This window comes from Hemiscyllium ocellatum, chromosome 10, assembly GCF_020745735.1.
Source record: "Hemiscyllium ocellatum isolate sHemOce1 chromosome 10, sHemOce1.pat.X.cur, whole genome shotgun sequence".
In the NCBI taxonomy this organism is placed as follows: domain Eukaryota; kingdom Metazoa; phylum Chordata; class Chondrichthyes; order Orectolobiformes; family Hemiscylliidae; genus Hemiscyllium; species Hemiscyllium ocellatum.
Genome location: NC_083410.1, coordinates 81,823,737 through 81,836,456, shown reverse-complemented (window position 1 = coordinate 81,836,456; position 12,720 = coordinate 81,823,737). Strand labels below are relative to the sequence as shown.

The window sequence follows — 12,720 nt, the reverse complement described above, 5'->3', positions numbered from 1 at the left end:
AGATCGGAGGCAGAGTGATCTGGTAGATCCCAAACTGAGCATAATTGAAAAGTTTAAGTAGTGCCATTTCATTGCACTGTTGACACTTTCCATTTCTCTGTTGAGGATAGATTGTTAGGCTGCAATTGTTTTGTCCAACCTTTTGTGGACAGGACATCTAATCCAACTTTACACAAACTTAGATGCAAGTATTTAAACTGTACTGCAATACTCTTTGGGAGCATAAGCTTTTAATATTACATTTTGAGATGTTGTAAGGGCCATAGTCTTTGCCATATCCAGTGTGCTTGGCTGTTTAACAAAGTTTATGTTGAGTGAGTTGATTTGCCTGAAAGCTAGTGTTTGTGCAATTAAGAACCTTGAAGAAATATAATGTGTCATCGTTTTTGGAAGGTGACCCAAAGATAACTGCAAATTAATCAGTCTTGTTATTGAACTCTCTTTGGGGTCTGTCATTATTGAACAGTGATGTTTATGGATGCTTCTCCTTGTTAATTTATATTAATTGTCCTGTTGTGTATTCAAGGCTGTGCACTCTGCTGTTCCCACATTTGGAATACTGCTTATTCCCACCTCCTGCACTTGCTGACAACCAGACTTTAAGGAATTTAATAAGTCGCTTTGCCATTTGATCCCTCTTTCCTTCAAAAAGTTTTTATATTTTATAGCTATGCTTCTGGAGTCTTGATGTTGAATCATCTTTGGTTCAATTTAATGTTGGTAATATGTTACAATGAAGAGCTATTCCTACTTTGTTGGTTTTGTGTGCGCCATTAAAAACAGCCCTGCACTCTGATTTCCAGTTTGTTTTAAATTAACTTCGGATCTTGCTCGTGTTGCAGAAGGTTTTTCATTGCATCAAACATCTGTTTTAGGTATATTTTCAGTAATGATGAAGGGCTTATGCCCGAAACGTCGAATTTCCTGTTCCTTGGATGCTGCCTGACCTGCTGCGCTTTAACCAGCAACACATTTTCAGCATATTTTCAGTAATCCCTTGGTATGGTAAATATTATTGTCAGCAGTTTAAATTGGATGGCAATTTACTTTTGAGCTTGAGGAAATAGTTGACTATTCATTCTGACTCCTTTTTTTTAATATATGTATTCACATGTCTTTCCCAGTGGCATTGACACTGCAATCTGTGCTTTACAAACATGGCCATGCAGATACTGCAGCCATGTAACTTGTACAGTCCATCAAAAGCATATTCGATTTTTCTAATTACCACAGGCCATTTGACTTGAATTTGCTTGCAAAAAAATATAATGGCAGTTTAGACTATTATACATTTCTCTAGAAACATTAGCAGAAATTGCTGGGAAAACACAGCAGGTCTGGCAGCATCTGTGGAGAAAAAGCAGAGTTAATGTTTAGAATCTTCAGAACCTTTTTTTAATTAGTTGCCCCAGTTCCTAAAATTCCATTTGAGCTCAATAAACACTGACTAGGATGGAATTGCCAATCTTCTGTCAGTAGGTGGGACTCTCCAATTGATTCCTGGTTGCAGGAATGGAATGGAATTGAATTGAATGCAGGTTAGCTGCCTCACCCATTTAGCATATTCCACTCTGAGCACAGCAACTATCAAAAATATTGTGATATCTTGTACAGAGTTAAGCCAATTGACTCTTGTAGTACATAACAGGAGAGAAAAGCATTTTAAAGCATGCCTTTTCAAAATGAAGGATCACTGGTATTATCTTTAGATTAAAAATGAGTCTGACTTGACCTGACAGAACCAGTTGTTTAGGTTCTGTCAGGGAACATAATATAGCAAGTTGAGGCATGGAATACACACAATGAAGCAGGGTGTGAAATCCTTGAGGTTTACAGATATCTATCTCTATATCTACATGCTCCAAATTTGTTTGGGTAATCGCTGTGTAGTAGCTGTTCTATTTTTCTATGTTGTAGAAGCAGATGTAAATTGTATTAGCCTCACAGTGACACAAGAGTACAATTCCTGAAAGTCTTTTTGGTTGAGCCAGGTTGGGACATGAGGTGACATTTTTTTTCTTTCCTCTATTTATATTTGGGTAGAATGTGTGATCAAGAAATTTGGAAAATAATCACTAAAGACCGAAATTTGAAGCTTATCAGAAAATTGAGAAACATAACCAATATACAAAAACTAAGATTTCAAATTAATAATTATTCAGGTGCTGTTTTCAATAACTTAGATTGCATTAATTATAAGTACAGAGGCTGTAAGGCTGAACTAATCTACCAATGTTTTATGCCCCATTTGACCCTTCTTCTATTCTTAAACTTAAACTTTAACTGTTTAATCCTCTCTTTCAGTCTTCATTCTTACCAATCCTTCCTTCTATATGTCTTTACAGCTGTGCTTTGACTAGTCCCTGTGCTAGTTCGACACATTCTGGGCTAAATGGTTGGTTCTTAAATATCAGCTAGTGATGTCTTATTTTTGCTTTTACACATAAATGGAGATAATGTCTAGTCTATCAAAATGTTTTTAAAATTTTTTTTTAGAAAGACCTCTATTGAGTCACTCTTGGATTTCTCTGTTCAAAACAAAGTATTTTGATCCTTTTTCCAGATGGATATGAAGACTATTCTTGTAAATTCTTGTATCATATTAGAGATCCCTATTTCCATTTGGCAACAAAGTTCTGTACTATATCCAAGTACTAACAAAAATCCAATACATGTTGAACATAACTTCTCTCAATTCTGTCCATCTGGAAATAAATCCTACTTATTTGGTTTGCTTTATTAAACTGCATTGCCCCTTTGTGATTTGTGTATATGTGCTCCCTTTTGTTCCTTTACCCTGTTTAGATTAATCTTTCTGAACAATGTGGTCACACTTCTTTTCTTCCAAAATATAACAGTTTACTCAATATTGAAATTAATTTGCTCATTGCATGTCATTTATTTAATGTATCCTAGTTAGTGTTGTGGTTTTCAGGTTTGTCTATTCTTCCCTACCACTCCCAGATTTGATGTTCTTCGCATTGGTTCCAGCACTGAGCCTTATGGAACTTTGCTTTCTACTTCTGGTGCTTTGAATAATGGCCTGTTTTACTACTACTCTGCTTTCAGTTATGTTACTTGTTCTCTACTACTTTGTGCATACTTACTGCTACTTGAATGTTAGTATGGATGAACCATGATTGTTGAGGACAAACTGAATCTAATGAAACATTTTTAAGTTGTTTATGAAGGACTTATGAATTTGCAAACAAGCAACCTTTTAATTTGTATTTGACTGTTAGCAAATTGAACTGATAATATAGAAAAATCCAGACTATGTATTGAAAATGCTATCTTTGTTTTCCAGCCTCCATTGGTATGCGATGGATGATCGGAATGACAGAAATAGAAAAGGGCTCCAGCTATGGCAACAATGATATGAACCGAAAAAATTAATTTCCACTGAGACTGCCAGTACCTCTAAACAAAGCAATTTTTTTTTTTGAAAATGAGTTGACAGATACTGGAGTCAAGGGGATAATTGCACCTAAATTGCGGTTTCTTTAGCGTAAAGATCACTGTGTAGAGTGCCACCTTGAATCCGCACTAAAGGGTAGTGTGATGTATCCTTTTGTGATGTATGTGGTGTGTGAAACCATTCACACAGTAATAAGAAATAGTGAAATTGGATTTTGTCAGAATTCTACACCAATAGTGTCACTTGGAGATCTGACATATTGATGTTTTCAATATTATGACATTTCAATCTAAATGGAAATGAATTTTTTTAAAAAAAAGGAACCTGGTGTAATGGAAGAATTCAGCTTTTTTTTCTAATAACATAAAATTGTGCTTCTAACTTATTCAAATGCATTTTGTATTTTACTGAATCGGAGTCATTTTTTAAGGGTTACTTGGATCAAGATTGTCTTTCGTTACCTAATTGAAATATTTTTGGTATGTGATCATATCCTTGACAAACGAAGGTGCTTTGTCGGCGAAGTAGGTGGATCTGGTCTTACTGTTATGCAACAAATCTACTACAGATCAAAAATTATAGATTTGTATCTGGCTCTCCAAGAACACCACTGATCTTGCTGTAATCTTTCCTGTGAAATTAATGCAGATGAGCATTTCACCATAGTGCAAGAAAATAATTGACCTGTAGCTCTGTGCCTCTCCCAGTGTGTAATTTTGATGCCATTAGAAAGAGTGGCTTATCAAGAGAATGGTGCAACTCTAGGAGAGTGAATATTTTATAGGGATGGGAAACAGTAAAGTAAATAAATTCTAAAGGGCTTAGTTTACCTGGAGTATGCACTTTGCAGATTTTAAATAGATGAATTATTTAATATATTTCAAACTTCAAAACAAGGAACATAATTAAGTTTCAGAAGATGAAGGTGGAATTTCTTTACTTCTCAGTACTTTGGCCTCACGTATGGTGCTCTTTGACTTTATGAAATAGTCAGTGGACTCCTAAATATTTCCTTTAATCTGTTTTTGTAGTCTGAGAATTTGTGATGTTCTCTTGGTTTTCAAAAACTAAAAATGTTTTTGATCAGTACAGTAACTGATCTCATAGGGCTTCTGTCATCTCAAGATATTGTCATAGTGCCTATTTGATTACTAGAATCTGGAATGCCAAATTTTGAGAATGCACTGATTCAATGATACAGAATTGAGTGGAAGAAGCTAAATGAAATTTGAGTTTATTACTACAGAATAATACAATATAATTCTCTCATGTTTAAATTCTGTGACGTCTAAAGGAATGTGTGCCACATCAAATGAACAATATTGACAACATTGGCTACTTTATTGCTGAACTTTTTTTTTACTGAAAAAGAAACTTAAGTTTCCTTTTATTTTTCTGTTTTTGCACTTCTTTTAGCCCAGTCAGCAATCTGTTCCTCTGATGTTAAGAAAATACATCTTCTGATTTCTCCGTTAACATTTGAGATATCAGTGACTTGTTAGTAGCAGTTCGAAAGTGAAAAGTCACTGTTCTTAAATATAGATACTTAATTTTATTTAGGGTTCCATTTTATTAGTGTCATGTAGGTATGTGAAACTGGAGTAGAGCTGGGAATTGAGTATTCAATAACATCTGAATACCTGCTGCATTTATATCAATGATTATTAAATGGATTCTATTTTTTTTTCAATTCTTTCTTTTTGGACCCTTTTACCCCACCATTTCCCTACCGCCCCAATTCTGGAAATACTGCTAGATTTGAGATCCGTTCCCTGTTCTAACCTACTCCTTGACAGCAACGGATCAATTTATTGGAGTTTAGTAGGACTTTTTTTCCCCTATTTTTTTACAATGGATACTGTCAGCAAAGTTGGCAAGAGGCGTAGTATGCAGATTTGGTGCCTAATAACATTAATGCAGCATGTATACAGAATAATATATTAAATTGTACCCAAGGTGACAGGCATGATTTTTGCTTTTATTTTTGGGATTTATCCCCTGTGTATTTATTAAAGAGAATACTGTACCTATTTTGAAAAGAATGTCTGTTCAAACAGCGAGGGTATCACCAAATATCATTTGCTGTAGTGATGACTCTGGTGATCTAGAGTCTCCCTGTAATTGGATGTTTTAAATCCTTCAGTGAAAATTCATAAATGATTATGCTGGCAGTAAATTTATTGTGAATGTCATGTATCAAGACAGTCACATTACTAGTAGCAGTAAAAAAAATTGCACTTATAATGCACCTTATTGAATCTCCCAAACATCTTGCAGTCAGGTAACTTTTGAAGTACTTCCTTTATCCTGTAGATGGATGGAACAGCTTATTTGTACACAACAGAATTATACAAAGAGCATTGAAGAACTGAGCAAAAAGAGTTTGTGGTTGTGACAGTGTTGCATTTTATGATGGTAATTTGAGACACTGTAATTGGATGTGCACAAAAATGTCCTGTTGCTGAATAGTTTTAAACTCTGGGTTGGCAGGAAGCATGTGCTACTAGCTTCTTACAAAAGTCATTAATCTAGGGAGTGTAGGGTGAGTTGCATAAGAACCAGAAGGTGAGTTTAAAATGCATACTAGTGTTAAAAGTTGAATTTTTGAGACCAGTGTTTTGGGCAAAAATTGAAGAGTTAACTTCCATATGAAAATATCGAGGTGTGCTAAATTTGAGTTCATAGTTTGAAACAAAAAGCAAGACAAAACCTTTGAGTGAAACCAAAGAAGATCATTGCTTTGTTAACTAAAACTCATACGCTTGCTTCACCTGCTGCCAGTTCTTAATTTTCCTAGTCTCTCTCGTACAAATGAGATCACTTTTATTTTCATTTTCAAAAATGAGTGTGAGATAATATTCTAGTAGAAATGACAAAAACATGAACAGTTCATAAAATCGATTAGTGTTATCATCATCACAATCATCTCCATCTATTTTGAGAATTTGGTCTGTAATGTTTGAGTTATGATCCCTGAAAATAGAAGGTCAACTATTATAAGGTATGCCAATAATTATAAACTATTAAGCCAAAAGTTCTCAACTTTTGAGATCAACATGTACACAGGTATGTATAGTATTTTGGAAACTTGCATTCTGGTAACTTTTCAAAACTTTGGTTTACCTGTACGTATTTTCTTCTGTAAATGATGCATAGTATTTGACCAAATGAACCAACACATGAGGAAAGTGAGGATTACATTGACCAAGCTGTGTTTGATGCAACTACTCAAGTTATAATGTCCAATGTTGGTACTACCTGGCAAATATTTTGTTAACGTTACTCTTTAAAATTTGATTTATATTTTGTAGCTTTTGGAACAAATGTGGAGAAGTGCAGTTTGAATATTCTAATTTCTTAATAGTTTCTAGTTATCAGATATTTTCACATCGCTTCCAGGTATTTTGAGGTGTTGCAAAAGTTATTCTGTACCATGAAAGGTAGTTGTGCAATTTGATGTCAATCGGCATTAAGTCAACGGTTGAGAGGTTTGTTTATTTGCACTTGTGGCTAAACTTCAAAAACCATAATGTTGATGTGTAAGGTGGAATTTGGAATTACAATTGAATCTGAATTTTAAAATGACTCTGGTTGTGACCAGTGCACCCTGTCTTTGAAAATCAGTCAGCATTACTAAGCTGATGTTAACCATGAAAAGTCAATGCAAGATTGTGGTATTTTAATTTTAAAAGACCAGGTACTTGTGGGCTATATTTAGGAAGTACTGAGTTGGTTTTCATATTTTTGCCCTGGTATCTGCAAAGTTCATTAAAGGAAACGTTTTGCTGCTTGTAGAGCCACTCCAGTTTCTGTCAAGAGAAATTATGTTCATTGTGAGGCAAATTAGAGGAAAATGCAGCTGACAGCACCAACTGCTATACATGGCTTTTTTTCTGAATGTAATGAAAGCTTTTGAATCTTGACAACTGTGAAGTCTTATGGAGTAACCTTCTTAAATTTGAGGTCAGCTAAGTTAGTCACCAGCTTCCAGGTCATTTTGAAGTGGAGCATGTGATCATCACCAACTGAACCTGTCCGGTGAAAAATATTTTTTCCTCGTTGCAGTGAAGTACCTCCCCTTCAATAAATTGCACACAGACATGGAGATAATTTTGTAAGACTGATTTGACTGGGAAACTGTCCAACTATACAATAGTTGATCTAAAACCAAAACCACACCAAGCTCAGTCTTTGAGCTTCACTATGCAGATTATGGTTCTAAGTGGCACTCACTCTGAAACTGAACTTCAGGTTATTTCCAATTCCTCCATAGCATATATGGAAATAAGACTTTCATTGGACAACCAGAAAACTAACAAAAAAGCAAAATACTGGAATACTATAAATCTGAAATGACCGTATTCTGTCAGACTTGCCGAGTTTCTCCAGCACTAAGAGTTCTGAAGAAACATTAACTTTGTTTCTCTCTCCACAGATGCTGCCAGATCTACTGATTTTTCTTTAGCACTTCCTGCCTTTACCCAGAAAACTTGGGTCCTTTTTCTTGCTACAGCACAACAACAACTCACATGGGTGACATGATGGCACAGTGGTTAGCACTGCAGCCTCAGCGCCAGGGTCCTAGGTTCAATTCCAACCTTGGGCAACTGTCTGTGTGGAATTTGCACATTCTCCTCGTCTGTGTGGGTTTCCTCCCCCAGTCCAAAGATGTGCAGGTCAGGTGAATTGGCCATGTTAAATTGCCCATAGTGTTAGATACATTAGTCAGAGGGAAATGGGTCTGGGTGGGTTGGTTGGGCTGAAAGGCCTGTTTCCACACTCTGTAGGGAAGCTAATCTAATCTAATCTTAAAAAAAGAACTCTTACTGAGATCAGTAGCAAGATCCTGAAAAATGTGTAGTTTTCCATATCTTGGGAGCCTCCTTTTGAAGGCAGATTTGTGAAATTTCTCATTATTTCGAACAGCTCAGTCTATGGCCAATAGGGAAAGAAGTGTTTGAAAACCTGAGAACAGTAGTATGGTTTACTGGGCAGAAATGATCCCTATGCTACTACTTTGGATATTTTGGAAGAGCCGTGTAAATCAGCTCAAGGATTGAAGTAGTAGCACCAGTGGTGCCTTCACAAGATCTTCCAAGTCTGGTGTCAGGAATGGCAGTGTCCTTTTCCAAGCTAACATGCCTTCAAGTAAGAATCTTTTTAAACCTGCTCTACTAAGGGAGATCTTGCTCATATGTTTAACACCAGACCCCTTGAAGCAGCTGTTCAAATCAGAACTTACTTGTGACAGCAGACTCTATGATCTTAGAAATGTCCTTGAAGTCTAATCAGATTGAAGAGATTCCCACCACCCATGGGAGGCTCTGGCTTGTGAATACCCAGTATCAAGAAGGCTTACTTAGGAAGATACTGAGCAAGTCAAGAAACTTCTTTTGGGAGCAAAGTTGAGGTATCAGAAACTTGCAGTCTTCAGGTACCTCTTGCCCTGTATGTAACTGTATGAAGATAATACTTAACCGCCTTCTCAATTTATCAAACTGAAGCGGCAACAAGTTTTCCTTAAGCCCAGCTGAAAAGAATAGTCTTGTTAATTGCTGAAAATAGAAGTAACTTTCTACATATATTCCTGTTGTGACGGTGAATTTACTGTCTAAGAAACAGCCCCTTACAGATATAGCACAAAATATTCTGAAAATAATTAGAATATCATGGGTTTAAGCCTCATTTCAAGAAACAAATGAGGGAGTGTTGCATTGTCTAAAATGTTGTATTTCAAAGTGACGCAATAAGCTAAAATAGAGGATGTGCAGATTTAACGTAACTATTGAAAGAGGCAGAGGTGGTGCAAGAAAAAATCAATTTTACATGTAATTCAGATTTAGAATGTATTATCTGATCTACTGTACACCTGTCCAGTCGAATGCTTTGAAAGAAATTGGATAGATATTTGGAGAAGAAAAATTATAGGAATTGGAGGAAAAAACTAGCAAGTGAGACTAATTAATTGGATTGGTTTTTGAAGAGCTCAAACAGATTTGATAGGTTGAATGACTTCATTATGTGCTAGTGTTATGTTGGTCTCCAATCTATTGAAGTTGATTTTACATTTTGCCTGAAAGCTTGTGAAGGTGTCTTCAGGTTTGATGTCCCACTGAATGTGGAGGATGCACTGGAGACATTGCTGATTTTTTCCCCCCTTTTTTTTGAGCAGTTTATACAAAGTAAACATATCTTGTGTGATATTTAGGCATTGCAAGTCAGGTATGTACTACTGTCGACGTTGTGTGCGTTGTACTTGGTTAAATAGCCTTTTAAAATAAAGCCATCACCACAAATAAAAACAATAAACTGTATTTTTTGAGGAATGCAGATTGCCACTCCAGCTCTTTTTTTTTTATGAAAGAGAACTCTACATTTTGAGATTTTGTTCAGGGCTTCCTCAAATGCAGAACTGTCTCTCCATTCTGACTGTAGTCTGAAATTTAAAGGTCCTGACAGCCACTTTGACATCTGTTGTCTAACTACAAATTCTTAAAATGGTACTGGGAGGGTAGATTGTTAGATGTCTGGGGAGGATCGAGCATGAGGGCAAGTTGCTAGGTGAATTTGGGGGTGGGAAAGGTGGCCTATAGGTAGGTGGTTAGGGTAACGTAGGGTGTGAGATGTGTAGAGGTTAGAATGCAAAATGGCAAGATTTAGCTGGATGGGGTGAGCTTGGGTCCAGCACCTGGTGTTTTGGCTCAGCCTGGTGGAATGTAAGGTGTGTATGGAACTGTGAGGTTAGTATGAGGTCTGCTGGTTAGCTTATGCATTTAATACTTAGCTATTTCATAAATAGTTATTTTACTTAATGTCTTAGAATCCTTAAGTCTTCAATTTAAATGGCATAGAGAAGTTGCCCAGCAGGAAATGCAATTTTCTGGACAATTCCTCTTGGAGTGTTAAGAAGGGGATTGTGCATTTTGTTAAACTCCTACCTGAACTTGCATAACTATCTGACCTGTGGAAAATATGGACTAATATCACAGAAATTCTAACTGATCAATAGCTGCTGCATATCTAAGCCAAAAAAAGTGCTTAGCATTACAAGGTCTAAAATGGTTTGCATCTCATTAGTTTGAGAAATTAAAATTAAATAAGAGCATAATGATACTTACAATTTAAAGTTGTTTTACATTATTTAGCTATACAAATCAGTTGAAATGACTGTTAGTTGTAAGTGAAATCTTGCTTATTACAGTTAATGTGGTGATTACTAACCCAATCATCAAGGATACATAGAGGCCAATATTGACGCTTTATAATTGACTGACTTTTTTTTTGCAGTCATTTTTAAAGGTGATGCAAAGATGCTACATCCATGGATACATCAATTTCTGAAAGTAATAATACTTCAAAGAAAGGTGTAATCTATTATAATTCACTCCTGTAATTAAGCTGCAATAAACACTTTTTGGAAAATGTCATGAAATTCAACACATGCAATATACTGATATCAGTTACATGCAAGTATGCATTCCCTGTTCATTATAGCATCCACAATGGTAAGTTGTGCCATTTAAACAAATGAGATCAATAACCAACATAGACTTGTTTTTCATTGCATTACAAGATTTACTCCAGATGATGGCTAATGACAAATGTGCAAGGTGCAATAATACCATCTAGTGGTGAACAATTTGTAACATGTTCATAAAACCTTTTGGGAAGAATGCCATAAACTATGGTGAAAATATTGCTTACATTTTATTGGCCAAAATTCAGATAATTTAATACAACAAATGGGTATTGGGAAGGAGGCAAACCTGGATATTCTCTAGTTTGAATTGGTATAATTATCTCAAAGAATAGTTTATTTTAAACAGATTGTTCTGATGAAATGGAGAAAAGAAGTGAATGCTGTTCTAATAGAACTTTATTGAAAGTCTTTTTTTAGAATGCAGTGCTGTGTTGATCAGGTAGTTCCATTGATGTAAATATACCTGGAGATGTTAAAACATATCTTTGTTCAGAAATAATTTTGATAGTGGGGTGTGTTTCTCTTCCATTCTCCTCAAATAGAGGGTGTGGAGTACACTGATGCACAATGGAATACTTCTTTATGGCTCAAGGACTGAGGGAGAGGAAATCACAGTATTTAGATTGTGGTATTGTTGAAGGAGTTCCAAAGGGAGAGAAATATATACCAAAAAGAGGATCCTGCAGCAGATCGTGCTACTCAGCATGGCGTTATTTCTTTCTATCCCTTGTCTACCATAACATGTAAACCCTGACCAAGATGATCATGACCAAACATTTTTGATTCCTGTACGGTCTCCAAAATGGCAAAGCAGTGTCATTAACTTTGTTTCGAGGAAAAGCATTGACCATGTTGAAGTGTTCTTCAAATATTATTGATATGCTGCAGCAACTGAACATGGCAAGCTGAGATTGGATGAAGGTGGTATATATTCTAATCCAGGGTTTTTTAATGACTTATTCAGGTGGTCTCTTTGGAAAGTGATTAGATATAATCCTAGTTGTCAAAATCATGTGCAACTAGTTAAATGTCAACAGGCAATATAATTATCAATAAAAACTTTAACCATTGTTAGTAGTTATTACTAGCTCTGTCTTCAACTTCTTTGCCAAAATGGTGTCTTGCACTAAAGGATGTTAAATTAACACCATCTTGGCTATCCCAGAGGGCTCTTAGTACATATAATTTTCAGGGAGAATTTCCCCTAACAGCAACACTGAAAAAGTGAGTTGGGTTGGGCGGGGGAGGGGGACCAGAATCTAGTCTGATGTGAAATGTTTAGCTGCTGAGTTTCTCCAACATTTTTGTTCTTTCAATTGAATTCATAATACAGCCACATGTGCCTTCCAGACTATGGTAGTAAGGATTTTATGTTCAGCAATATGTTGGAATAAAATTTTACACTCCTCAATATGCATTGTTCCAGACAAAAAGGGATGTAAAAAATTTTTGTTGTTTGAAAGCCTTGGGAATTTTTTTATTTTGGATAGGTGTTGGATCACTCAGTTGACAAGTCAGATTGGTGCCAACAGAATGTGGTTTGATCCATGTTCTTGCTGAAGTTAGATGAGCAGTTTGCTGCTTTAATCTACCTGTAGTGGAGATCTTGGCATTGAGGTTAGGTCCCACCTGCAGAACTTGAGAAATAGGTTACTCAACTTTATTTTAAGTACAAGGTTGCTTATCAATTTGTGGAATTCTTTAGCACAGGGCTGCAGAGATTGTGTTGTTAGTGTATTCAAGGAAATAAAAATGTGATGAGAAAAAAACAGGAAAGTGGAATTGAGAATTAGATTAGATTACTTAGTGTGGAAACGGGCCC

The 12,720-nt window shown here is 35.9% G+C and overlaps 1 protein-coding gene across 4 annotated transcripts in view; it reads left to right on the top strand.

The window, feature by feature from the left end:
- agpat4 (1-acylglycerol-3-phosphate O-acyltransferase 4 (lysophosphatidic acid acyltransferase, delta)) overlaps positions 1 to 3,759 on the top strand; it is a 192,394-nt gene extending 188,635 nt beyond the window's left edge. For all 4 annotated transcript variants that reach the window (XM_060831011.1, XM_060831010.1, XM_060831012.1 and 1 more), the window contains exon 9: positions 3,308 to 3,759. In XM_060831011.1, coding sequence (XP_060686994.1) covers positions 3,308 to 3,396 — 89 coding nt within the window. In that variant the 3' untranslated portion in view covers positions 3,397 to 3,759. The remainder of the gene's footprint in view (positions 1 to 3,307) is intronic.
- The last annotated feature ends 8,961 nt before the right edge of the window (positions 3,760 to 12,720 follow it).